Source organism: Melanotaenia boesemani, chromosome 21 (genome assembly GCF_017639745.1).
Source record: "Melanotaenia boesemani isolate fMelBoe1 chromosome 21, fMelBoe1.pri, whole genome shotgun sequence".
In the NCBI taxonomy this organism is placed as follows: domain Eukaryota; kingdom Metazoa; phylum Chordata; class Actinopteri; order Atheriniformes; family Melanotaeniidae; genus Melanotaenia; species Melanotaenia boesemani.
Genome location: NC_055702.1, coordinates 15,221,127 through 15,247,504, shown reverse-complemented (window position 1 = coordinate 15,247,504; position 26,378 = coordinate 15,221,127). Strand labels below are relative to the sequence as shown.

The window sequence follows — 26,378 nt, the reverse complement described above, 5'->3', positions numbered from 1 at the left end:
AAGTAACAATATCAGTCAGTACATGGAAACCATTACTCCAGGTTAACACAGGGTCAAGCCCTACAGGATAGTAATGGAACAGGGCTTACAAGTTCATGAGCTGAAATCAAAACCACAACCAAATTTACAGAAGAAATTTTGAGTGTTATACAAATGAAAGAGCAATTGTCCAATAAAAAAATAAAATGATAGCTGTCCTGCGTCAGTCCTTAATACACAGAAAAAATGTTTTTAAATGTTACTCTTGAGGCACGTTCTTCAGATGTACTTTGCAACTGACAGTATGTAAACTAGTGTCAAATGGAAATTTTTCTTGGCTACCATGATCTAATTTGGAGACTACTTGCTGTCCAAATGTGGACTGATACATGTTTGTCTGCAGACAAAATAGGTGGACTTGTTACATAGGTCCTTTAAAAACCTATAAGTAGATTAGAGTTGTTACGTTGCTGGCTGTCAGATGATGGGCAGCACAGGATCTGAGGCGTGCTTCTGGATTTCCGCCTCCCCCGAGGTGACATCCAGGTTCACTGGCAGTGAGGGGCAGCGGAGGTTCTCGCAGAGTCTGGAGTTTGCTGTGAGGGCTGATCTGGCTGGTTGCTGGGGCAGCTGTGCAATTAACTCTTTATGAGTGTCAGTTTCAGGGGTGATGGTCATGATTGATGTGTCGTCAGATGCTGCTGTCATATGGATCCCACTGGAAAGTGACTCCTGGGACTTCTTGCAGGATTTCAAGTCAGTCTGATCCAAAGTCTTAGGTTGAAAAAAATCAGTTCAGATTAAGACTTGTTTTACACATGTTTAAGTAAAAATTTTTCACTATTTCTTGGTATGGTTTCATACCTGTGCCGATGCCCGGCTGTCTGTCTGTACAGGAAAAATGGGAAACATTCTGTGCAGCACTGGAGAGCCAGTCCCATACAGACCAGGTGAATCAGTCGGGAGGGTACTGGATGATACAGTGCTGTAAGCTGGAGGTACAGGAGCGATCTGTCTCTGGAGAAGCTGCAGAATAACGTTGATGTCAGCTGTCATGCGTGTCTCAAGTCTGAAGAGGTTAGAGGGAAGAAGTTAGCAGAAGCCTGATGATGAAGATTTTGACATAACCCTCCTTGTCTTTGCTGCATCTGACCATCACATTCCCTACACCTTGTACCTTCAGCACATCTAATGAACTCCGATTACCCATTTCCACCATACTTTCACGTCAGACTTAAAGATCTCCCTATCATCAGTTAATAAAGAAAGCAAAACAAAAACAAAACATATATGTATATAAAATATATAATGCACCTGTTGAGTTGTGAATGCAAAAGCTCAAGCCGAGACTCAAGCTCGCTGGGTCTTTCTTCTGAGAATGGTGGGGGGTGGTTTGAGTTGCAGACAGAGGAAGATCTATAGACATGATTAGAAAACTGTTGTGACGGTCGGTCTGGCCAGTATCGACACATTCCTGGAACCTTTAAAGATGAGGCTGAGGAAAACATAAAAACAAATTTGTGATGTTTGTGAAGCTTTGTGGTTAAAAAGAGATACTCATTGAGGCACCTGAAACACTTTGTAAATGGTTACACTATAAAATAATGTTTTGATGTAAAAAAAAAAAAAAAAATGTAATCCACTAAGCAACATAAACTATTGTAATTTTTTTTCATAAGCAAAATTTTCACACAGTAAATATCAGCAGCAAAAGTTCATCAAGATATGTTTTAAATCTCAGAATTTTTTTTTATGCCTCTCCAGAAAAATCTTCTGTCAAATCCTATTTCCTTCTACCTTGATGGCCCTGATCCAGCACCACATCCCGCCCCACTGAGGCTCCAATCTGGGGCGGCAGTTGCACTACAGAGGGAGTGTAGTCCCGTCTGGCATCTTCTTGAAGTGAAAGCTCTGCTCTAGCATTGCGAGCAAGAGGCTTTGCCAGGTCATCGCTTGACTGAGAGCATGAGGATCCACAGCTCCAGAAATCCTCCCAGCTGGCCTGAGGAGGAGAGTGATGACAGGACCGAATGGGGTACGAGTCCTCGTCATCGATCCCATCTGCTCACAGAAAACATTTAATGTACTTTTTTTTTTTTGGCTCAATCCAATTCGGGTTGTCAAGGATGTTGTTCTAACAGAATCTAAGTAGAAGTACCAACAGAAACTTAGTATTTCACTAAAATGGGATAACTTCAGTCCTGATTTCTACTCTGTATGAAACTTACAATCAGAGATGAAGATCATATTTTGAATATCATATATTTGATTTATGTAAAATAAAAAACAAACAAAAACAACTCATGTTTGTTTTGTTCTGTTGGCACATAACATAAATACTAACATGAAACTAATATTACCAGCCAGTGACAGAGACTCACCTGGCCTAATTCTACAGTCAAGGGAGTGAATCCTATGTCTTGGTTTGGGGCGATATTCGCCGTCGTCACCAGAATCATCAGTTGTTATTAATGGTGCCACTTGATCAGCCTTAAACAGCATAAAAAAAAACAAAACATACTTCATTATAATGTATCATATATCCCAAACAACAGAATATCATGCTATTTTTACCATTAACAGCACTTTTACGTCAACATTTTTCTGTATAACCAACGCACATCTCGCAGGTCAAATGTGATCTCCAAATTCCTCCAGAAGTTGTCAGCAAAACTCGGGTAGATATCAAGGACCTCAAGCAGATCATCGCGGGGGATTCGGTGCAGATCACAGTAAGTAATGGTGTGCACATCTGCGTTGGACCTCCCTGGTTCGTCATAGAGGTAGATAAGCTCGCCAAAGATGTCATTTTTTTCTGCAAGAGGATACAGGTGTTGAATTTACATGTGGCACTTTTTCAAGAAGGACTGAAATTTCTTTCACACACCACAGTTTAGGCATCTTCAGCTTGTCTAAGTAGTTTTACCCAATATTGCTACCACCACATCATCCCTCACAACCTGGATGGATCCACGAGAAATAAAGAAGAGAGAGTGTAGGATGTCTCCGTAGTTAATCAGGGTGTCTGCTGGAGGAGCATGGACGGTCTTCATCCTCACAGCTAAGGCACGCAGACAAGCCTGACTGCCTCCACGGAAAGCCTTGCAGTTTTGTAGCAAAGAACGGTTTAGGTGCAAACAGATGTCTGCCTGAAAAGACTCTGGAAATCCCTTCAACACCTGAATGAGGGAACACAAAATTATCAATATACCAGCAATTAGATGAAAAACAGTAACATCAAAGAATGCAGGTTTTGCTTTCTCACAGCATTCATGTCTATGCCATTTGTGTAAGACCAGGCATGCTGAAAGTACTCCTCCAGCCTTTGCCGCAGACCACCTGGAATTTGGTGGAAGCGGATGAATTCTTTGACCCGTAGCATTTGGGTGTGGTAACGCGTTGTACCAGAGTAAAGCCGCTGGATGATAGCAGATACATTCCCAAATATGCTTGCATACATTAGGGCTGAAAGAAAGATGAAAAACAGGACAAAGGCACAGGAGACTGTCAGTTCAACTGTAAGATTTGGCAGAAAAAAATCTAAACAGCCTGATTTTTTTATGTATGTTAAAGGATTGATTAGCTTGATTAGCAAGATTATTGCATGTTTCTGTACTTTGTTTTCTTGTTTTGGGAATGACTTCTAACACTTCTCATCCTCAGTTGATGCCATCTTGGTTAAATTAAAAATGGAGAGCACCCTCAATCTTGATTATTTCATCCAGTTCTACCCATATAACTAGACTGTTAAGGGTTAGGAGTGACTAGGCATGAACTTTTTGTAAGTAACTTTTTTGTATCTGAAATGGAAACAAGTAAGCAAAAAGTAAACCAGTGTCAGATTTTGATTTTAGTTTGCCTCAAACTTAGTATATTTGTTTGCATGCAAGTATCAAAGGCAAAGTAAAGTGCCTCCTTTATGATTTTAGTCTCAAAACTACATAAATTCTTTATCATTTGCCCCCTAAAATGTGATACAGCCCTGAAGAGTGTTACTCAACTCACATCCAATGACCATGACACAGATGGAGAAGATCTTCTCAGAGTTGGTGTTTGGAGACACATTTCCAAACCCCACACTTGTCAAGCTGCTCAAAGTGAAATACAGAGCAGTGACATATTTGTCTTTGACTGATGGACCAGAGGTGGAGTCACTGTCATTGTATGTCTTTCCCAGTTGTTCAGCCAGGTTGTCCAGCCAACCGGTCTCCGTGTATGGCCTCTCCACAAAGCCAATGGCGTACCAAATGCAGGCTAACCAATGGGCGATGAGGACAAAAGTGCACATGAGCAAGAAGAGGACAGCTGCTCCATATTCAGAATATCGGTCCAGCTTTCTCGCCACACGGACCAATCTCAACAGTCGAGCTGTTTTCAGCAGGCTTGTTAAGGTGGCCATCTTTGGTTTCCATTAACAAAAGGGAAGCAGATGTTAGAAATGATGATTTAGGATATAATAACTTCTGAAAGATTAATAAAAAAGGCAAAAACAAAATAATTATAAAACTACTACAATGTGAACTTGTGCATTATTAGATAATCTCTCATTAAAGCCAGTAAAGAATCAGAATTTTCACCTCATCAGAGCCAGATCTGAAAACAAGAAGGTCAAAAGGAATTGCTGCAAACAGATCAATGGGGAACCAGCCTTTGATATAATGCTTGGCTATTCGGCTGGGCTGTATGACCACCTCGTCGTTTTGGTCCACGTATGTCGTACGAAGGTTGATGACTATGTCCACAATAAACAGCACATCTACCATGAGGTCTGCCACATTCAGAGGATTACAGGTGTAGCCACAACGCCTTTGCCGTAAATCCCCATGTTCATCCAAGAGGAAGGCAGCAGAGTAAGGAGTGAAAACGGCTGTGTAGAGGACCAGAAGGAGAATAATCCAGTCCCAAAACGCTTTGAAGGGGCTGTAGTGAAGCAAGATCCACCATGTTGTCTCTGGCACATGGAGTTTGTATTCAGGTAGCACATCAGACTCTAAAGAAAGTACCTAAGAAAGAAAAATGTGTCCTTAATCCTCAAATATGAAAAGATAGCTTATTTCACAGTGAAATCTAAACATTTAGTACATACTATTTCATCTCATCTTAAACCTTTTAATGCAACTATGTGTTTTATTATGTGTCATAGAATTACAAATCAGAGCTAATCCTTTGCATAAAAAAGGAAAAATTTAAATATAAACCAAATGCACATTCAAAAAGAAGAATAAATGATTTATAACTCTTTTTTTCTGAACTAATACTACCCTGCAGACCTTGCCAGAAGGTCCTGATATGAACACAGTCTTGTCAGAGGCTGCATTGTAAGTCCTACAAATGCATAATTCAGATTCAGATGCATAGATCTGAAAAGATTATATAGATAAATCCTCAAATAAACAGATGCTGTACAAATGATGTACTCACACAACTGAGTTTACATCCTGGAATATTTACTAGCCATGAAAAAGTCACTGACCCCACTGACAGAACATTCAGACACATACATCTGTAAGCTTATATAGATAAATCCTCAGCTAAACAGATGACTGGGATTGTCGGGTCACTGGTTGTTTCAAGCACTTCCATTACATTTGTTTTAGATCCACTGCACAGCATCCAGTGATGCACAATAGTGAGCCCCAGGGGCTGCAGCAGTAACAACTCTATCTGAACTAAACCGACGCTCAATGTATCTTTGCTTTTCTCACCCACGAGGAAAACAGCCAGCCACCAAACCACCTACTGATTTTTCCATTAGCGGATTAATTAACAGTAGTCTTCCATCATGGCAACTTTCAGCAGGTTCTCCTCCCTGACTGTGAATTCTAATGATGGGCTGAACATGCCCAGCAGTAAAAGCATCGCTGGGTCGCTGACAGTCACCGGAAATCTGGTGGTGAAAGAGCGAGTTCATTAATTCAGAGTTGGCACTCTGTCTGTCAGACAGCCAGAGACTAGTCCCATGTGATTCCTGGCCCCCCTGTACCTGTGTGACCTTTTCTGTGACGTTCTGAGGGCGGTCCTTCCCCTTGGATGGACTGAGCAGCTCCATTCTGGGTGTTTGAAGTGAACGGCATTCAGGACTCCTAATGGCTGGTTCACCACCCTTCATAAGGTCGGAGTCAGACATGAAGCTATGCTGAACTACAGATGATCAGAAAAACACTTTTATTTAGGCTAAATAGAACCTATACCATCTTTTCTTTTGAATTTTTTATTTCATTTTGTACTTTCCACTCATTTTCTGAAATTACATTATAATGTTATATTTTAAAACATTGTAAACTTCTTTATCATTCATCTAATTTTGGTATATTAAACTTAAATAGTTCATTTCCACACTTTTATCTATTTGTTTTCAATTTAATCTAAAAACTACACCCCTGGAGAATTTAAATATTTTTAATTAGACTTAGTGTTACTACATATTAACAATAGCAGAAAAAAATCCTCTTACCAGTGGATCAAATCTTCTACCCAGGATTTTTGAAAATGAGTTTAAAAGCAACATACCTGATTTAAGACCAAACAAGTCAGACCATTGTGTATCTTGACGGCAAGGCCATCGCTCAAAGTTCCTCCCTTCAATCGCTTTTTGAGCAAGTGTTATCAAAAATATTCACTCTCATTGCTCTTGGTTCATATGTAGGTGCAACAAAAGCTCTTCTTGTTATCACTGTGTTGCTGCAGATGTCAATGTTGAGCCCTCTACCCTGGCACAGAGCAGAGGACTGCCCTGCACCAACATTGGAGCCCAATCAATGCCACGCTATAGCTGAGAGGAAGCAACAAGAAAATCAATGTCAGGCATTGATAACAACACAAACTGGTTCAGAGACACAACAGCAGGCTTCCCTGTTAACATGAAATCACTGTTTAATTGTTTTTGGATGTAGGATTCTATTAAGTCATCCATCACATAGTTGATTGCGTTTTACAAAAAACTTAATGAAAACTCAGCAGACTAAATCTATAATACAAACTCACTTTGTTGCATCCATGTTCTTTATGTAGGATTTTATTGACTAGTGTTGACGCTATAGCAATATGAGAGGGTGATGACCCATGATGACTTTAGCTCAAAGTGCCCTTCAGCTGTAACCTTCATAATGGGTTGTTTCTCATTTTAAAAATAACCAGCTAGAATTAATCTTTACAGTTTCAACACTTAATAATGAGGGAAACATCCCTTTAGGAAAAAAGCAATTAAAAAAAAGGTTTTTGCATTTTTTTCCATTTCCTTGGGACAATAATAACAAGAATCAATACCTTTAAACAAATAATCAAGATATGACTTAAATCTTGAACAAGTAAATGACATAACACAACTAACGACTAATTTTTACTTAGATATTTACAGGTCTCTATCATTGTTCATTATATGTATCCTAGGCAACCTTATTTACCTAATGACACTTTTATTTATTTATTTATTTTTTTACACCGCTTCCAACTGTGAGAGGCTTATATATTTTAATAAAACTAATCGTCTAGGTCCAGAAACCCTAAAACATATAAAGTAACTTTGGGAAAAAGACTTGGACATTGCAAATTCAGAGGAAGTCTGTGGCCTGTCAGTGCTTTAAAACGAATACAGAAATCCTCTATTTGCACTAGATGCAGTCTTATCTGGAGTAAAGTGGTACACTGTATTCATTGGACCGAGGCTAAGATGCAAAATGCAGTGGGGGTGTCTGTCCATCCCTGTATAGTATCCCTGTATGTCAGGGGATGGGAGAGTGGTCGATGGTGCCCTGGTTTCTGGGGTGTGTGCCTGGAACATTGGGGTGGGTGCTGGCCCACACTGGGTGGTTGACTCGGGGTGCCTGGTCCTCCTAGGCATGGTTTGGGCCCTCTACCTTGGAAGGGGGGTCGCCCTGGATGGCCGGTACCTGGCAGGGTCGGCAGCTACCGATCTTGGCCTGCTGGGGCCTTCCTCTACCACCCTCTGGGTGGGTCTGATGTAGTCTTTGTGGTGGGGTAGCTTGGGTTTGTGCTCCGAGATTGTTGCTGATCGCCCGGGTCTCTGCGCCGCCCTAGACTGCCTCTAGGCTCCGTAGAGGCGTGGTTGCATTTGCATGTTACACTCATCTCTTACTCCTCATACTCTGCACACTGACAGTCACAGAGTCATCCAGTGGGTTTATACACTAAGAGCTACTTTTGTTTAATATTTTTTGTGTGTTTCTGCTACTTTGGTTGTTGTGATACATGTTGCTGTCTTGGTTATTTTTTTAGGAACTACTGATAATTTTAAGCTTAGTTTACCTGTAAAAGCTGCAGGAAATTATCTGTGGTGTTTCTGTACAAGTGTAGCAGTTGGTTGTCTGGTGTTAGGTTGGATTGAAGAGTTGTTGCTTCTATCTAATGTTTTTGTCTCTTCTTCCTTTTTTCTTCTCTTCATTATTCTCCCCATTCCAACCCTCCTGGTCAGGTCCAGCAAGATTACATAAATTCCATAATTCTAAATAAATAAATAAGATTAAAAAAAAAAAATTTTTTAAAATAATCAGACTATTATTTTTTTTTCTGTTTAGTCTGTTCCAATTGTTTGGATCTGCAGAAATGAGTACTTCTCTTCTTCTGTTTGTTTTCCAAGATGAAAAGTATATTTTTGAAAAATATGCAGTAGTCTTTCGCTGTTGTATACATTTGAAAAAACAAATAAAGTTTGCAAAAAAAAGTACTCTACAAGCGGTGGAGCAGGAAATTAAAAGGATATTTAACAGTTTAACAAGTGCATCACAAAAACGAATTCTACAGAGGAAACAACGTATATTCACAGGAAAATCCTGAGTACTTATTGTGCATGGCTTGTGTGCAACATTTAACACTGAAGGACTTATTTTCTGAAGACATGTTTTTGTGTTGAAGGAAAAACATGATGCATCGCAAGCAGCACTACACTTGTGTTACCAATGTTGCATAGATGGAGGAAAGTAGATTGAAATGTGTGCAGCAATATGCATAGAAATACAAGTTAATTTTTATATTCATAAAATACTTTGTTTTAAAAAAGCTCAGAAGATATGTGGTTTGAAAAATTTTTATCAATATTTTTTTTATTTTTTATTTTCCTTCCATAATTTCTAACACAGAAAGCACCAAAACTGTATCATGACAACATCCACTTATAGGCAGAAGCTGGCAAATCCTTGGTTAAATTAAGATACTCCACATGTTATATGAGGTGTCCACCAAATGTCCATAAACTGAGCTCAGCTTTCAGCCTGGATGTTGTCCCACACTCGTACAACATCTGCACAGTCACTGAGGGCTTCTATTAGAGTCGAGGCATCTTCCATCTGGTCCTGGTCCAGAGTAGAGTGGCTGCGGGGAACAAACTCTAACCCAGCTGACGTATTCTGGACCCCAAGCCCCTGCAGTGAAGTCCGCACATTCTTCAGATCTGTCGGGTCACAAGTAAACTGAGGAGAGATCAAGTTAAACTGCAGTCATTTGTTTATACTTCTAAGGATTTAAAACTTGTGCATGTGTGAAACATTTTTTCTTGAATAATCAAACCCAATTCAAAATGTGCAATCATATAAAAAGAGGGATACAATTAGAAGAGATTAGTAGATCTCCTTGCAGTTGCAGTCTAACCTTCAGAATGGGATTGTTCTCCTCATCCTCAGTCTCTTGGACATCCTCGGCTCCAGCCTCGATGGCCAGCTCCAGAGCTCTCTCTGCAGTTATGTCCTGGCCTGGCACCACCACCACCCCCCTGCGGTGGAAGCTGTGACCGGTTTTATCTGACAGCATCCCTCTGAGTGCAGAATTACATTTTCCCATTTACTTTTGTTCTTATTTCACAATCTGATAATAGCAATTAATAAAAAAAAAACCTGGTAGGATCATGCAGATTTGTAATTAGGAAAGTATTTTTACAAATTTAATAACAGGACAGCAGGATGCATCTGCAACAGCAGTTTTAAGTTAATTCTCCATTTTCTCTTCAAAAAACCAAAACAATAAATGATTTATTTCCAGTAGTTACTATTCTATGATTGTATAGGGACATCTAGTGGTTAGTGCCTTTTCCACAGTCTTTCCTTACACTGTGCTGTAGATGCTTCTGTGTGCAGTGAAACAGCAAATGCTCTGAACCTGAATTTACTTTTCATAATCACTTCTGATAATCTCTAGCACTGTATTTACCTTACAGTGATGAACTACTGTATGGTTTGGATGCACAGTGAAGATTCAGACTGGTTATATGTCTGAACAACTTGTGATTCTTTTACTTGATTATGGCCTAAATGGGTGCCTCTGTGTCAAGCATTTAGCTCATTAGTAATCTAGTAAATGTGATAGAAAACCACTCTTTCTTTGCAATACAATGACAGCAGAGTGAGTATCCTGACCCATGCTTGGTAAGCAGGCGTTTGATTTCCTGGAGGGTTCGAGAGTTGTTGTCAGTCAGGACCTCCATTAGCAGCAGACATCCACCAGGCCCCCGAGCTTCAAACATGTGCTGGGATACTGGTTTAGACTTTTCCTGTAAACAGAGTTTAGAACAACAAAAATGATTGTAAACGGAGGAAAAAAGGTGTAAATTAGTTAAATAGCATTTGCTTATTTGGCAGTGTGCACTGTAGGTTTAAGTGCTGAATTTGATAGGTTAGCTTAGTCATTTGGACTAACCAGTTATGCAAAGGCAGGGGGAATCGTTTCAGGACTGAAAATCCAACAATTTTCATCTTCTAACATCAGAAAGGGGCCCCTACATCCTTGCATAATAATTTTTTTTAAATAAGCACTGAAAATGCTACCTACATTTAAATATCTACAGCCTGTAAAGAATAGTTCAGCACCAGATCCCTGCAAAGCCATGCTGTTGTGATGGATGCAAAATGTGGTTTAGCATTGCACAGTGAACCATGTTCACAGACAGTGATTTCCAGAAGAAAATCATGCCCGTTTTTAATGCAGTGCCACCTGAAGAGTCTGAAGATCACGAGCATACATTTTTGACCTTCGGCCTTGGCCCTTGCAATTCTTCTTGATCCTCTGACAATTTTTAGATTTTACATTGTAGATGGTGAGATCTTCAAAGTCTTAGCATTTTTTTTTTTTTTTTTTGTCGAGGAACATTTTTCTGAAATTGTTCTACAATATTTTAGGTGCAGTTTTTTGTATACTGGTGAACTTCTGCCCATCTTTACATCTGAAAAGGCTCTTCCTCTCTGAAATGTTTCATTTAGACCCAGTCACATTACTATCCTGTTGCCATTTAACATAACTGCGCCTTAAGTTGTTTTTTAATTATTTAATAATTTGTGCCAATTACTTTTAGAACCATATGTTGCCTCGTTCCAACTTTTTGTGACTGATTCAAAATGAGCTAATATTTTCCATTAAATGATAAAATGTTTACCATCTGCTATGTTGAGCATGATCTATTGTAAGTAATACATTACATTACATTCTGTTTTATTTACATTTTACACAGCAAACCAACCTTTTAGGATTTACTAGATATCTTCAGACTAGAAACTGAATCTGATGAAGCCCAGTTGTAATATGGAGATGTGAAAATTATATACTTAAGAAGACTAAGAGACTTTCACATTAGTTTATCAGTGAGAGTTGTCAACCTACCGCACCCTTGATTGCTGCATCTATAGATGCTTTCGGCATGTTCTTGTTCCTGCACTGCTCCACTATGTTGGCTAAATTCACATTCAGGTCTGGGTTTGATCCACCTTCTGCAGATAAGATAAGCTGAATTTGTGATCTAGACAACTCAGGTGGAGACAATTTAATACAAGAAATGTAAACTTACCTTTTACAGCTATTCTGATCATCAAACCAAACTTCATAAACATTCTCGCTCTTGCCTCATCTTTAGGTCCCTTAATGTGTCTCACTTTTGACCACTTGTTGTGTCCGGCACATAAGGCAGAGCTCACCTGCAGCGTCCTGACGGGACACGTCCTCCACACCGTGAACAACGCGCACGAAGCCACCAGAGGGACGAGCCGCACCGGTACAGTGAGCCAGCCCGAGACCGCGGCCGGAGTTTTGAGACGCAGGGTCCGAAGAGCCCTTAGCAGCCCCACCATGCCCTTCACACACACGACCACAGCCACCGCACCGTGTTCCTGCTGCACATGCGATGCCCGGATTGAGCTCAAATGCCACGTTGGCCACGCTACTTGCCTTTCAACTATAAAGATTCATTTGCACTCTTATAAATAACTATTAAGACCCTAACGATTTCTAAATGACAGTTTCGACGACTCAAGAGAGCACGCGCAGTGTACAGTTGCCCTTGTTGTAAAATAGGTACTTCCGGGTTGTGATGACGTCACACTCTGTCCCATCAAAATAAGAAAAAATTGTAGATTATTTTGACGTTGGGGGTCCTTTCTCTGATTAAGGCTTTACAATTAATTGCAACTACAAACAGTGATTATTAGTAGTATTATTGTCATTTTCCCGTATTTATTAATAATAAGTTACACAAAATGCTTTACAGACCTGAGGAGAAACCCACTCCCAATGCAACTAGGCAAAAACAGATATGAAGTGAAAATCTGGAGAGCAGAAAAATTAAACAGAGCTGTTCTTCTCAATATTGTGTTTGGTCGATTATTTCTCCCTTTAATAATTCCATTTGGTGTTGCATTATACACAGTTGGAAAGCCTGATTAGTCACTTTTTTAACAAGGTAGGCTGTTCAACAACAACTTGTAAGGATTGTCCATTTGTGGAATAAACAAGACAGCAAAACACAGTGCCCCCTTAAAATGGGCCAAAATCCCATTCAGTATCATCCTTTTGGTATCCACTCTTATTTTTCAAGTGCTGCCAGATGTGTGTCAGTCACAGGTGTATCACTGCCACCTTATTGTTAGACAAACATATTCGAATGCAATTCTGGAGCCAGCTGTAACCCTATCTCCAGAATCTGGGACCAAACTCCATCCTCAAGGATAACAACACTCTCCCACACAGTCAGGATCAGAGTACCTCTAGAATTTGGCATGGGGTAGTCAGCTGTGAGACCTCAACCTGTGTATGGATCTTCCACCTGCTACTGAGGCCCCTGACAGTGTAAAATGAATAATGTGTAAAAAAAAATGGCTTATATGTTCTTTTGTTTTGTTTTGTTTTTGTTTTTTTTTCTGTTAGTCTGGGAGTGCAATCATCCAATCCATTAAGTGAACACCAGCAGGACTTAGCACTTTGCACCACCAGAGGTGATAAGATGGAAAAGGCCACAGGGTGACATAAGATAAAAAACATTTTAAAAATCAATTCTGAACTTCTCTTTAACCTGTGCAAGGTTAAAGGTTTTGGACAGTTTGAAGAGGGTTAATAGATTTCTGTAGTGGCCTGGCAAGTGAAGTATATTAATCTTGATTATAGACAAAAGCATGAATTTCATCTCCTTAGATGACTGGCATAGATTTAGGGTTATCATTTAAGAAAAAAACATGTTTTAATCAAAGATTGCAGCCAGGTTTGTGTCCTAATGGATGTGTCACAAACATTATTTGTTATTTGTTATGTGCACATATAATTTTTTACATCAGGGGTGTCCAGCTCTGGTCATTGAGGGCCCCAGTTCTGCAGGTTTTAGATATCTCCTTGGTTCAGGTTTGCTTCAGCGGTAAGCATCCAAAACCTGCAGGATCGCGGCCCTCGAGGACCCACTTTGGACACACCTGTCTTACACGATCTTAACAGTATCAGATCAGCATTGGGTTTGGATCAGTTACGGGATGTTCAGGGTATCAGAACAAATGGGAAGAATAATAAAAAATATACTACAGGTCTGTTTTTCATCCACATGAAAACTTGGTGTAACATATGAAAAGGACCAAAAATAAAAAATAATAATGAGAATAATGATGAGCAGAAACATTACCAGATATAGAAATTAATAGTGACGTAGTCCTGTGTTATTATTTAGATCAGTGCAAAACAATCTTTGTCACACATACTCACTTTATCTACTGTACACACACACATACACACACACATCTATAGATCATTTAAACACGATAAAGTTTAAAAATTCAATTTAAAAGAAACAGATGCAGTTTCAGGCTTTTATATAAAAACTACTGAAAGTCAGCAGAGCACAGGTGGGACTTTAACCTGGATTTAAATAGTGTTTCAGCTGATCTGCAGCTTTCTGGGAGTTTGTTCCAAATATGTGGAGGCTGAATGCAGCTTCTCCATGTCTGGTTCTCACTCTGGGAACTGATAAGAGACCAGATCCCGATGACCTGAGGAGTCTGGTAGGTTCATTCTGGGTCAAGAGGTCACCTGGACTCATTATGAATCTACCAAATAACAATATAATATGAGCATTAATAGTTGCATGGACTGGAGACCCCTAAGTAACAATGGGAAACACCTCCCAAGGTGGTGGAGAATGAGAGAGCCAAGATCCTGTGGGACTTCCAGATACAGACCCACAAAAGGAACCCTCAGGGAAGAGCTGGAGAAATGTGAAAGCAGTGGTACCGGTGGTCATCAGATCACTGGGGGCTGTGCCCCCCACTGGACAAGTAGTTCCAACAGATGCCTGGAGAAACATCAGACATCTCAGAAGAGTGCAGTCCTAGGAACAGCTAAGATACTGCGTAAAACCCTCAAGGTCCCAGAACTCTGGTATATATACACTATTTATGCTCATATATATTATTATTTGATTTTCCCTTTATCTTCACAAGGAAAATATGAGGACACTGAAAAAAACCCTTGTTTATGCGTTTACTTCTTCTCCTTGTGGCAGGGAGTTTAATAATATTATTGAATTAATATCATTTGCAGAAATAAAAATTATTAAAGATTCATCCTCAGAGTTTAAGTGTGGGAACTGGAAGAGAGATGGGGGTTTCCTGCCCTGGCAGAAGTTTTAAATCATGCTGCCTCTGTTTACGAAGATAGGGTATAATAAACAGTCCTCTGACCCAGCTTGTAGTAAAAGCACAAGTTGGGTCAGAGGGCCATTAGTGATTAAAAAAGCTCAGAACATACTGAATGTACTGATTCTCAATAATGGTTATGCTGGAGCATTATACATGTTAGCATCATAATGTTTATATAAGCAATATAAGCAAGTCACTTTGCTGTGTGCATATACAGAATTAAAGCTGACAAGCAGGCAAACAAAGCAGAAACACAAACAGTATGGCAAAAGAGGAGGAGCACAAAGAGTTAAACACATGAATACATGTCAGAAACAACCAATCAAGGCCAAGCTGTGTCAACCCAACAGTCCAAAGAGCTGTAAAAAGAGGAGGTCTCATCCTCACTGCTCCTCTGACTTCTCCTTGCAGACTGACCGCCACATGCTCCCTCAGACCTGATAAAGATTGTCATCTGAACTTCATGGAAAAAACTGGAAAAATCTGAAATTCTTAAAAAAATCTGGATGTGAAGAGACTGCTGCTCAAGAAAACTAGTTTAAGTTGACTGAGAAAATAACTACTGATGGGGCACAAGAGAAGAACAAATGTCTGCATGTTACATCAACGCAAGCTGAGGAGGACAGCATGATCTGAGAGTGTGTGGAAAGTTCTGCATTGCCCTGCATGATACTAATGTTGAAAAGACATCATGTTGTCATCACAAGGAATTTTTGCTTTGGCTTTTTTCCACTGTTTGATAACAGCTAATGCACTGGTAAGTGTAATTCATCACTTAGTTATCTCTTAGATGTAAAGCTCTAAAAGACACAAGCTTTTTTCTGCTTCACTTTTGTGTTTAGAAGCTCACAACAGTAAATATTCAAGTTTAACGGTTGAATTAGCAGTTCAAATCTCTTTAAAGCAGATATAATATATTTTCTTTTAGCCTTTTTGATGATGAGTTGTGTAAATTCTCAGCGTGTACTTCACAAAATGATAGTTTTCAAGCTCTAAATTTAAACTTTTCACACAGCAGCATCACATCTTACACTTTATTATGACACTGAGTCAGAAATAACACTCTCATATTGCTGCACTTTGGGCCAAAGCAAGAAAATTTCACACATCTGTGACCTCTTTGATGGTTTCGATTTTAGACTTAGATTTATCTCCTTCGGGAAATGTGCCAGCTATTCACCAGCAAGACAGAGAGATGTTATTTTTTTATTTTTTTTCAAACAAATAAGGTGATAAGGAATGACCTATTTGTTTTCAGTCCTATTGCAGTCCACTTTTGCACTTTAAAATATGTCTCTTCAAATAAAGTCTTGCATAAAAAGGCAACTTATGGCCACAAAATGAGATATGACGCGATCATTAACAGATACAAAATGATCCATATGAGATGCAGAGTGCTCAACTTGAGGCACAACTCAACCAGAATTAGATGAAAGACAATTTAGTCATACTTATTCCAAAACTGAGACATAAGCAGCCATAATAAGATGGATGTAAATATATGCAGAATAACAAAAATGAGCTAGAATTAGAATTTTGGAAAATTATGCAAAACAGTTGTTAAAAAAATTCTTATGAGCCATTCAGGAGTGGATTTAGTTTAATGTTTCCAGTAACTGTCTTGCTGAATTAACTGAGCAACACTTGAGATTCATCTCACATACTGATAACTCTACATAACCTTTGGATTTCTGTTAGAGAAAATAATATATCTGCTTCCAACAAATCTACAGTATGGGTTTAGTTTATACTTTTTTTTTCTGTGTTTGCTTTATACAACATGTAAAAAGAACCCTGTCATCCTCACAGTTCAGCTCTAAAGTCATCAGGACATATTTCTTTTTTTCCCCCAAAAAGGTAATCAAACTCCCTCATGCTCTCCAAGGCAAGGCAAGATTATTTTATGTATTTATTTAGCAAGGTTAGAAAGTGGTTTAGATGCAACTTTTGCGTCATGTCTCTCAGATAGTGTATAGTTCTTTGATGTGTTCTTTGGCTCCTTGGTGAGTTTCTAGATGCGCTATCACCACAATCTTGAAGGAATTTTCGATGATTGTCAGCGTCTGGAAAGGCTCACTTGTCTGCCATATTTAAAGATAGTGTTTGCACATGTTGGGTCTGTGGAGTCCCAGATTTTATTTTATTTTATTTTTTTAAATTTTATTTTATTTTATTTTATTTTATTTTATTTTATTTTATTTTATTTTATTTTATGACAGAATATGCCACTTCTGAGGCCTTCTGGTCAACTTTCTGCCTTTTAAAATAGTTTATGTGATTCCTTGAATGAAGAGGGCAGACAGTAATCAGACCTAAGTAATCAGTTTCACACACAACTGACCATTTTGTCAGATTAAATAAAGATGGCAAACATTCAGGCCCAGTTTATGATAATATGGATAGGATAATAAACAGCTATAATACTACAGTTAACATTTATTAATTACTTGAGTATTACATGAGTTTTTGTTCAGTCAGATTATCCTGCTCTGTGTTAGGTGTTGTTTGAAAACTGATGCAGTTGGATACAAAACTGGAGGAAATGAGGAAGAGGGGTTTAATACTTTTTCACTGTCCTGTGGTGTGTTTTGTTATTTCTTTTCAAATGTGCCAAGGTATCGACAGAACAGGGTGAAGAAAGAACAAAAGAGTAATGAAATGCTATAAAACGTGAGAGCAAAACTAATTTGACAAAAGAAGCAGCTTCAATTAAGCAATAAATAAATAAATAATCAGTCTGCAATCCTGTCCATCAGATATTACCTATAGTCTGCTTTACCTCACAATCTGCTGTCATCAACTCCAACCTATTTAACCTTTAACTCTTTGAGGCATGGCCCTCCAGTTGCAGGCACTAACCACAGTCACCTCTGGGTCCCATCTCTTTATCTCTTAATCTTCCCCAGTTCGATCTCCATTCTCAGCCCCTGACAGACTTACAGTCTCTCTATCAGTCAGCCCGAAAACCACTTTGCAAGAAAATGAGACCCAAGAGAGCAGATGTGCTTGTTGCACAAAGACAAGTGGCTACAAGAACTAATTGTTAACGTGCAATGTTTGTTAGCCAGCGCACAAAGAGACATAAATTATTTCTATACACTGATGCTGATTGTTTATAAGGACAGTATGCTGATGGACAAAATCAGTGCATGTTTCAGGATGATTATAGACTAGAATTACATACATATACACCATACACACTATAATTAGTGTCAACAACAGTAGGAGTTTTTAACTGCTGAGTCCCGGTATTGACTTTATCTGAAAGTCCTTTCTAAAACAAATGACTGTAGGAAATGATAGCTGCTCTGCATTCTGGGTGTTTATTGGAAACACCAGTCTCTCATTGGCCGTTTATTTTAATGGCCTTTGCCAAGAGTGTCACTTATCACATATCCTATTACATGAATTGCTCCAGCAGGGATTTAGCCTGTTTGACAAGAATTTAGTTTAGTTTGTGAGAAACACAGCTGTGCAGAGGAGTACTCAGATCCTTCATCTGGGCAGATATCTGGTTTGTGGAAACACAACAACTCCATTTAAAGTTAGAACTACATATAAAGTTATAGACTACAGTACTATTGACTTAATGGCCATCATTAGATTGAAAAAAGCTTTTCTAACAATGTAAAATAAATGTTAAGCCACAGAGTTAGTCAAATGTCATGTCGTTTCTTAAGCTTACAGATGGATACACATTTACCTCTAATACATCTATTTCTGTAGTTAACTTGCTGCTAGTTTTGCTGTTCTGCTCTAAAAGGTAACCAGGAACACAAAGTTTCTTGTGTTGTTTAACTTTTGCCAGTCATAGTGCCAAGGTGCCAAGGACAAAGCCCCATGTAGCATGCGGCTGTTCTGTCACTTAGCAAAAATGGGTTAGGAGGATCACCACATACTTCACTCTCACACAACTATTTCACAACACCCAGAGGCAGCACATCAGATCCTTGGGAGTGTTTGTAACTGACGGATCACCTTTGACAGACACTTCTGACAGTCTGATTGGGACGCTTTTGTATCCTATTACATTATTAAATGAGAGATTAGCAGCTGCTTATGTGAGCTGAGGCTGAACCTTGAATGCAGATATGTTAATGTATTAATACATGAAAAATTACATATACATTTTTAAAAATGTTTTTTTTGTTTAATAACTGCTTGTACAATATACTTGTCTAAATATTTTTCCATTTTCAGATAGACTCTGATGATGTCATCACTCGTGATGAGCAGATCTATGTTCTGATTGGTGCTCATGCCAGGTGTGAAAGGAGCATCCAGGCACAAATGGCCCTCATTAAAGGTTTGTCTGCAGATTCCCTTTATTAAAAGCATTCAGTGATGTCAGTGAGTACATGTCCAAAAAAATAAATAAATAAATAAATAAATAAAAATTCATTACGTCAGTTATTTTTCCAAATCAGATAAAACACCCATCCAATATCCTGCTGACCAGTATCTGTGGCCTAACTGTCGAACAGCAGCACATTTCTAATTTGAGATATGACATGGAGGCTTTGTTAGATGAGTTGATTCATTGGTGCATAATAAGAAACATAAAAATAAACACAGCTACCAGCTGCATTTTGGATTCAAGTTTTACAACATGTAGTATGAGCCTATCATTTATAAAACATTATTACTGATAAAACAGAATGTGACATAACAACAATTAAGCCATCTTAAGTAAGAGCAAATGCTATTTAGAGAAGAAGTTTGGGGAAGTAGTTTCTTGCAGGCAGACATGAAGACCACTGCTTTATGTCAGATCTAGCTGTATTCTCATCATGTTTTTGTTTACCATAGTGAAGGAGATTTAAAAAGACAAAATGCAGAAAGCAGAAGGAAAGAAAAGGAGAATATTGCTTGAAACAAGTGGTCAATCAGCAGGATTATTTTTCCAATAGTTGATATGTGGTGAGTCAGACAGGTGAACTACCATTTTGAACACTGGATGAGATCTATATTCAAAAGAAAATCCTGGAAAATGCATTCAGCCCAAGGAGCTTCACTCTTAAGGTAACCCAACCTAAAGCAAACATTGCTTTATTTTTTTATTTTTGACTAAACAAGATAATAATTTACAGGGTAAATTCTGATAAGATTTTACACAATCCAGCTTGTTTGGCTCCTAGCTGTCCATCGGAAAAAAATAAATACACTTAAGGCTTGAATGGGTTTTCCTGGGGGGAGACTACATCTATCTTTTGTGTTCAGGCAGTGAGTGAGAGACATGAGACAACACGAATACAGTTAGCATGGAGGAGATTCAAGTCCTGCAGCTGTTGACTGTTATTTCCTGCCTCGCAAACAGCATCATGAGTCAACCATAGGAAAAAAAGAAGAGCTGAAGCAGAGAAGCATATTAAGAAATGTTAGATATAAAGTCTATACAGTTGTATAACTGGCTCAGAATATAGGTGTCCTCCAAGTCAGAGGATTAACAGTTTGATCATCAGTTTTACAATTTACCTGAGCTTCTAGGGAGTACAGCTCCCCAGTGAGAAGAAGGATTAATTAGGATCAAACACAGAATATTGTGCATCACAATTTTTTCTACTCAAGTAAGCATTGCAATTTCAAGGTTTTTCATGTGCAGCTGTATGACTATGAAACATTTTAAATGGAGAATGAAACACCTATTTTATTTTATTTTATTTTATTTTATTTTATTTTTTGAAGAGGGTGACTGCGTCCCAGAGTGGGATGGGATCATCTGTTGGCCACGTAGCAACGCAGGTCAGCTGGTCTCAGTTCTGTGTCCAGAGTACATCTATGACTTCAACCACAAAGGTAAGCTATCTTTGGAACACAAATATGAGAAGAAAAAAATCTTTGTTGGTTTCAAGAAGATGAAATAAACCAGTTGCTACAGAGAATAATTACTGAACTTAGAGTTTGAAGGTTTTGTCTTTTTTTTTTTTTTTTTGGTCTATCCTAAACCTCCTGACTATGTCCTGCACTCGTGCCAGGCCGAGCCTACCGCCAGTGTGATGTGTCAGGGAACTGGGAGCTGGTGCCCAGTAACAACCGCACATGGGCAAACTACACCGAGTGTACCAGATACCTGACCTCCAACCACAGAAGCCTAGAGGAGGTGTGTACAGGACCATTTGTCTAGAGATATCTGCAAACTGTTTGTGATGTGGTGGCTGATTAAATGTGTTTGATTTTCAATAAATCAAAATGCATTTCAGTAAATGTGTTTATGTTTTGTTTTAGAAGGTGTTTCATCGTCTCCATCTTATGTACACTGTTGGCTACTCCATTTCTCTAGCATCCCTTTTGGTGGCCGTCTCTATTCTCTGCTATTTCAAGTAAGAAAATAGAAAACCTTTATCTATAACTCAACCTTATAACATTTGAGTAGCAATAGTCTGTAACAAGTATTTGTGCATGTCAAAATGATTAATAACATATTCATTTATATGTGAAAGAGGCACAATAGGATTTATGCATAATCTGTGTAGCATCAGTATGAGATTTTAATTATATTACATTTAGACTTCTCTCCCTGTCTGTTTGCAGGCGTCTCCACTGTACGCGTAATTACATCCACATTCACCTCTTCACCTCTTTCATTTGTCGAGCTGTTAGCATTTTTGTGAAGGATGCTGTACTCTACTCCATATCCGATGATAATAAAGCTGAGCTTGAGATCACAACAGAGAAGCCTCCGATGGTAAATAATAAGATACATCCTCTAATATTTTTCATTGTTTGTCAAGTTTAATTAAAGGTATAGGCTTGGTATCAGCAGAGTAAGTTACAAGACAATAAACAGTAGGCCATAGCGTAGGATAGTAACATATTTGCATGTCAGTCATGAGATTTGTGGCATGGCTCAGTGGGTAGAGTGGCCATCCTGTAACCTGAGGGTTGCCGGTTCGATCCCGACCTGGAGAGCTCATGTCAAGATGTCCCTGAGCAAGACACTGAACCCTGAATTGCTCCTGATGGGTCGTGTTAGCGCCTTGCATGGCAGCTTCCGCCATCAGTGTGTGAATGTGTGTGTGAATGGATGATTGTGATGTACATGTAAAGCGCTTTGAATAAAAGCGCTATAAGTACAGACCATTTGTGTGTATAAATCTCAGCAGAAATGTGTGTATTAAAATGGTAGATAAATCACAGGATCTCAGCCCCACCCTAAATGTTTAACCAGCCTACACCCAGCTGTTGATTTCCTCTGTTGGCTGCTTTTTTGTTTCCTCAGGCTGGTTGCAAAGCTGCTGTAACTCTCTTTCTGTACTTCCTGGCAACCAATCATTACTGGATTCTGGTGGAGGGATTGTACCTCCACAGCCTCATCTTCATGGCTTTCCTGCCTGACAAGAACTACTTGTGGGCCCTTACCATAATGGGCTGGGGTAAGTGGAACTGTGACTGCACTAACAGGGAAACAAAAAATCCGTTAACTTGTCTTCCTGCTTATTGTAGGTGTTCCAGCTGTGTTCGTATCCATCTGGGTCAGTGCACGAGCTTCACTGGCAGACACTCAGTGAGTCATGTGATGCCTTTATTTGATTAGATTCATATTTGTCACATAACTGTTCACTCAAGCCATTTTATCATTCCTTTAAGATGTTGGGATATCAGTGCAGGGAACTTAAAATGGATCTATCAAGTTCCCATTCTGGCAGCCATTGTTGTAAGAAAAAATACTCTTTAAAAAAGTCTCTAAAGAATATTAGAATATTTAACTGTGGGGATGATTTTGCTTTAAATTTTTGCCCCTGCAGGTGAACTTCCTCCTCTTCATCAACATTATCCGAGTACTGGCTTCTAAACTGTGGGAAACTAACACTGGTAAACTGGATCCCCGACAACAGTACAGGTAACAAGTTTGTCTTGAATATGACCCCCCACAAAACATTATATTATGATTTTAACTAGTTTTCAAGCAAAGTTTATAAACTTTAACCAGCAAAAATGGGGGTTGAAAGTATCTCCCACAGTTAATTTGTGGCTTAGAAGCGACCTGTCCTAGAGAAGGCCTCTATAGGTTTTATTAGAGATTGTTTTAAACAGTCTGTTGGTTTTTTTTTATGTTGACAGACGTCTTTATTAGACTGCATGAATGCACGTTTTGTTCTGCTCTGCAGGAAGCTACTAAAGTCCACTTTGGTCCTCATGCCCTTGTTTGGAGTCCACTACATTGTGTTCATGGCTCTTCCCTATACTGATGTTACTGGGCTGCTGTGGCAGGTGCAGATGCATTATGAGATGTTCTTCAACTCTTCCCAGGTCAGAAAGCAATTATGAAAACTCGAGTTAAAACACAAGCACCCCTGCAATGAATTTGAAGGTTAATTCCAAACTTTTAACATTTTCAGGGTTTTTTTGTGGCGTTCATCTACTGTTTCTGCAATGGGGAGGTAATGAAGCTCAAACATAACTCTGTAAACTAAATCAAAACTTGAGTATGTTTTATTCTGTCAAATAAGAGAAATACAACTACTTTTTCTCAGGTGCAGGCAGAGGTGAAGAAGGCATGGCTTAGACGCAGCCTGGTGCTGGACCTCAAACAAAAAGCCCGGATGACAAGCAGCGGTGGAGGCAGCTGTTACTACGGTGGCATGATGTCACACACTACCACCCACAGTGTTTGCTTGTCAGCTACCAATCCCAGAGCTCTTTCTGTCACAGGAGGGTCTGTGGGCTCAGGTGGAGCGGCTGCTGCTGTTGCTGCTTGTGGGTCAGGGGTCAGACTGCCATGCCATGCTTTTCCAACTTCCCTCCATCCTCACAGTACCCTGTGTGTATACGCTCCCGGTGACACGAAGACCTCAAGCCCCCAGCAGGACCTGGATTTGTGGAAACCAGGAGGACCTGAGTCAGAAGGTTTTGCTAGACATAGCAAAGCCAGCAAAGAGCATGATGACTACAAAAGGCATGAAGCAGAAGTTCCAGACAGCTTGTTATCTCTGAAGGAGCTGGAGACCATCTTGTAATTGTTGCTGATGGGGACTGGCTAGAGAATATTGTTTCTATATACGGGATCAAATTTCACTTGAGCAATGAGGGAATACAAATGTATATGCCATGCATGGTTTATGTTATAGTCTTAGCCCACTCCTTATTTCTTGTAGATCTATTTGATTTCTGTCAGCAAGTGAATCTGTTTGGTTTTTTTATGTTTAAATTTATGTGAGAAAAATACAAGTAGATTGATTCTAAGCTATATGTGAAATAGTCGGTGAAGATGTGATGCTGCGGATAATTTTGTGAAGCCAGTGGGCACACCTGGACGTATAAACAGTGACTTTTTTCGGTGTCATGCTTCTTCTTGCACTTTTCGTCTCAGTGTTTGATTTTCCAAGCCATACTGGCTGACCTCCAGTTCAAACTGCACTTCCGACGACCCTCCCATTTCCAAAAGCAGACCTCTGCATATTTATTGTGGAGAAAGCATAACTGCAGCAGTCACCTTAACGATCCATCCGTCACAACCGCCTGACTTTTAAGAGTCAGCTGAGTCTAGACAGCGTGTCTAGACAAATCTCCACCTTTGTTGTTCTCCATAGGGTCTAAGTGGTTCTATTTATCAGAGTGATGAGACCCTGAGTGATGAGGAACAGACGTTTTGCCCTTAACTCTTTCCTTCGTGTAACCTCTGCCCTGAACACCCTCACAACGGCATCCAGAATTTCGCACACTCCCCTCAGGCTGCGGCTCAGAGCAACAGGCACATGAGCTTGTTTTGGAGACCTCGAGCATAAGTGACAAACCTGTAACACAAGCCACCAGTATTCACAAGATAAACAGACAGAAAACTGAATTTGTAAATATTTTATGACTATTTTTGTGTTCAGAAGTAGAGGTCTGCCATGTTGATGCTATATGTACAGTTTAAAAATGACTGGGATAATTTAATAACTGTTTTTTTGTGTATGCTGTAAGATTTTGAATAAACAGAAGTAAACATTGAATTATTTCAAATCATTTACCATAATGTATACATGCATGCAAATGTTTGCACGTTAAGTTTGTCACTCAAGATTTCTGCTGTTGTAAATACTCATGTGATTATATTATGAAGTAATCTTCAAAAGGTAAAAAGTTAAACATTGACCATTTAAGGAAGATTAATTTTCTTAAAATTAATTAATTTGTTGAATTTAAAAACAAAAGAAAGACCAACAAAGGAATGGGCACCCCAAGAACTTCAAAATCCAAGGTCTTGGGGCTTATTTATAATAGCTATAGCTTCTTAATTTGATAAAGTTTGGTAATGATCCTTTTAAAGCTTTATAAAGCCATATGATCTTCCTGTCACCTTCCAGCTGAGCACCCTAGGTGAGTAATTTATGCTGTCTGGAGGTCTGGAAAACCAGGAAAATTCCAAGATTGCTCAAATCTTATTCCCTGTCTAATCTTCAAGAGAAGTTTGAAGACGCTTCAGTGCTCAAGTATGTAAAAATATGCAGCAGGAGACAATGATAAACCGGGTGAAAAATGAAGATAAATAAATAAATAAACAAACACACTAGTACTGTGAGACACTCAGCAGTATACATGAGCATTTCTTCCTGTTGCAGAGGGAGATGAGTAAAGTGGATGCTGCGACGAGGAAATGAGCAAGGGTGATGGTGATGATATCATCCTTAGTGTGCTGTAAACCTATTTTTAGACAACCAACAGAGAGCCATAATGTCTAAAACCAGAGTAAAATTGTGTTGAACAGAAATAAATGGTACATTTTAGTTCTTAAACCACTCTTTAAAAAGAAAGGCAATATTATAATGTGGCAGGAAGAGATAACTAAACAGGGCAATGAAGAGCTGCAGTATATTATATCATAAAGGCCAGTGTACTGTAATTTTAACAGCATTTAACAACATAAAATCTTTTTCAAGTAAACCCCGGACTAGGAATAGCAGTCAACCACTGTGGGTTCCCAGTATAACTAGGATGGGTTGAATGCAGAGTAGGAGCTTCCGGGCTGTAATTGAAATGGGGGGGGGGGCTTGACTCACAGATAAACAAAACTGCCTGAATGAAACACAAGAAAAACAAACAAACATGCAAAACACACAAAGTGACATGCCTTCGTGGTAAACGTAAAATAATTACAGAAAGCTTAGGATGTATGGTAATTTCATTCAATGGATGAAATTACCATAAAGAGACACAAAGCTAACAACCACACAAACTGAGAAGCTGTGGACATTTTAAACTGCACCCGGAGGCCAGTTGTTGTATAATCTGTCTATAAAAAGGGTGCAGAGGAAAATTTGAAAACTGACAGGCCACATTGCTCAGTAGTCATCGTGTATACTGTTTTTGCACTGAGTAGAACATCTGTTAATCTATCTATTAAAATCTGTAATATTAAAATTTACAAAGGCAACACGGAAAAATCCATCTGTTAAAAAAAAAACAAAAAAAACAAAACTAGGCTACATGGTTTCATTTCACTGAAGGCGCGAGGGTGAATCGTCATCTCCGTTTGCGCGATTTCTGATCATTGCTAGTGACGTCACGATTAAGTAATAATGCAGGCGG

General features: G+C 39.1%; 3 protein-coding genes across 3 annotated transcripts; 1 reads left to right on the top strand and 2 right to left on the bottom strand.

Moving 5' to 3' along the window:
- On the bottom strand, nt 1-5,848 carry LOC121632531 (potassium voltage-gated channel subfamily H member 6). Its single transcript, XM_041974115.1, has 11 exons — nt 5,720-5,848; nt 4,557-4,982; nt 3,985-4,378; nt 3,245-3,444; nt 2,906-3,158; nt 2,601-2,794; nt 2,361-2,469; nt 1,777-2,040; nt 1,294-1,474; nt 844-1,048; nt 1-753 (listed from the first exon to the last, which is right to left on the bottom strand). The coding sequence occupies exons 1-11, from the start codon at nt 5,729-5,731 to the stop codon at nt 457-459; spliced, it is 2,535 nt and encodes an 844-aa protein (XP_041830049.1). The 5' UTR covers nt 5,732-5,848; the 3' UTR covers nt 1-456.
- Nucleotides 5,849-8,953: 3,105 nt separating this feature from the next.
- Nucleotides 8,954-12,272, bottom strand: LOC121633050 (translational activator of cytochrome c oxidase 1). Its single transcript, XM_041974925.1, has 5 exons — nt 11,765-12,272; nt 11,581-11,687; nt 10,344-10,477; nt 9,583-9,745; nt 8,954-9,404 (listed from the first exon to the last, which is right to left on the bottom strand). The coding sequence occupies exons 1-5, from the start codon at nt 12,042-12,044 to the stop codon at nt 9,195-9,197; spliced, it is 894 nt and encodes a 297-aa protein (XP_041830859.1). The 5' UTR covers nt 12,045-12,272; the 3' UTR covers nt 8,954-9,194.
- Nucleotides 12,273-15,457: 3,185 nt separating this feature from the next.
- Nucleotides 15,458-24,760, top strand: pth3r (parathyroid hormone 3 receptor). The gene is made up of 13 exons (XM_041974195.1): nt 15,458-15,624; nt 19,068-19,173; nt 20,553-20,663; nt 20,843-20,967; nt 21,093-21,187; nt 21,399-21,552; nt 22,087-22,240; nt 22,311-22,371; nt 22,455-22,521; nt 22,613-22,707; nt 22,976-23,117; nt 23,207-23,248; nt 23,342-24,760. Exons 1-13 carry the CDS (start codon nt 15,559-15,561, stop codon nt 23,822-23,824), a joined length of 1,701 nt encoding a protein of 566 aa, XP_041830129.1. The 5' UTR covers nt 15,458-15,558; the 3' UTR covers nt 23,825-24,760.
- The last annotated feature ends 1,618 nt before the right edge of the window (nt 24,761-26,378 follow it).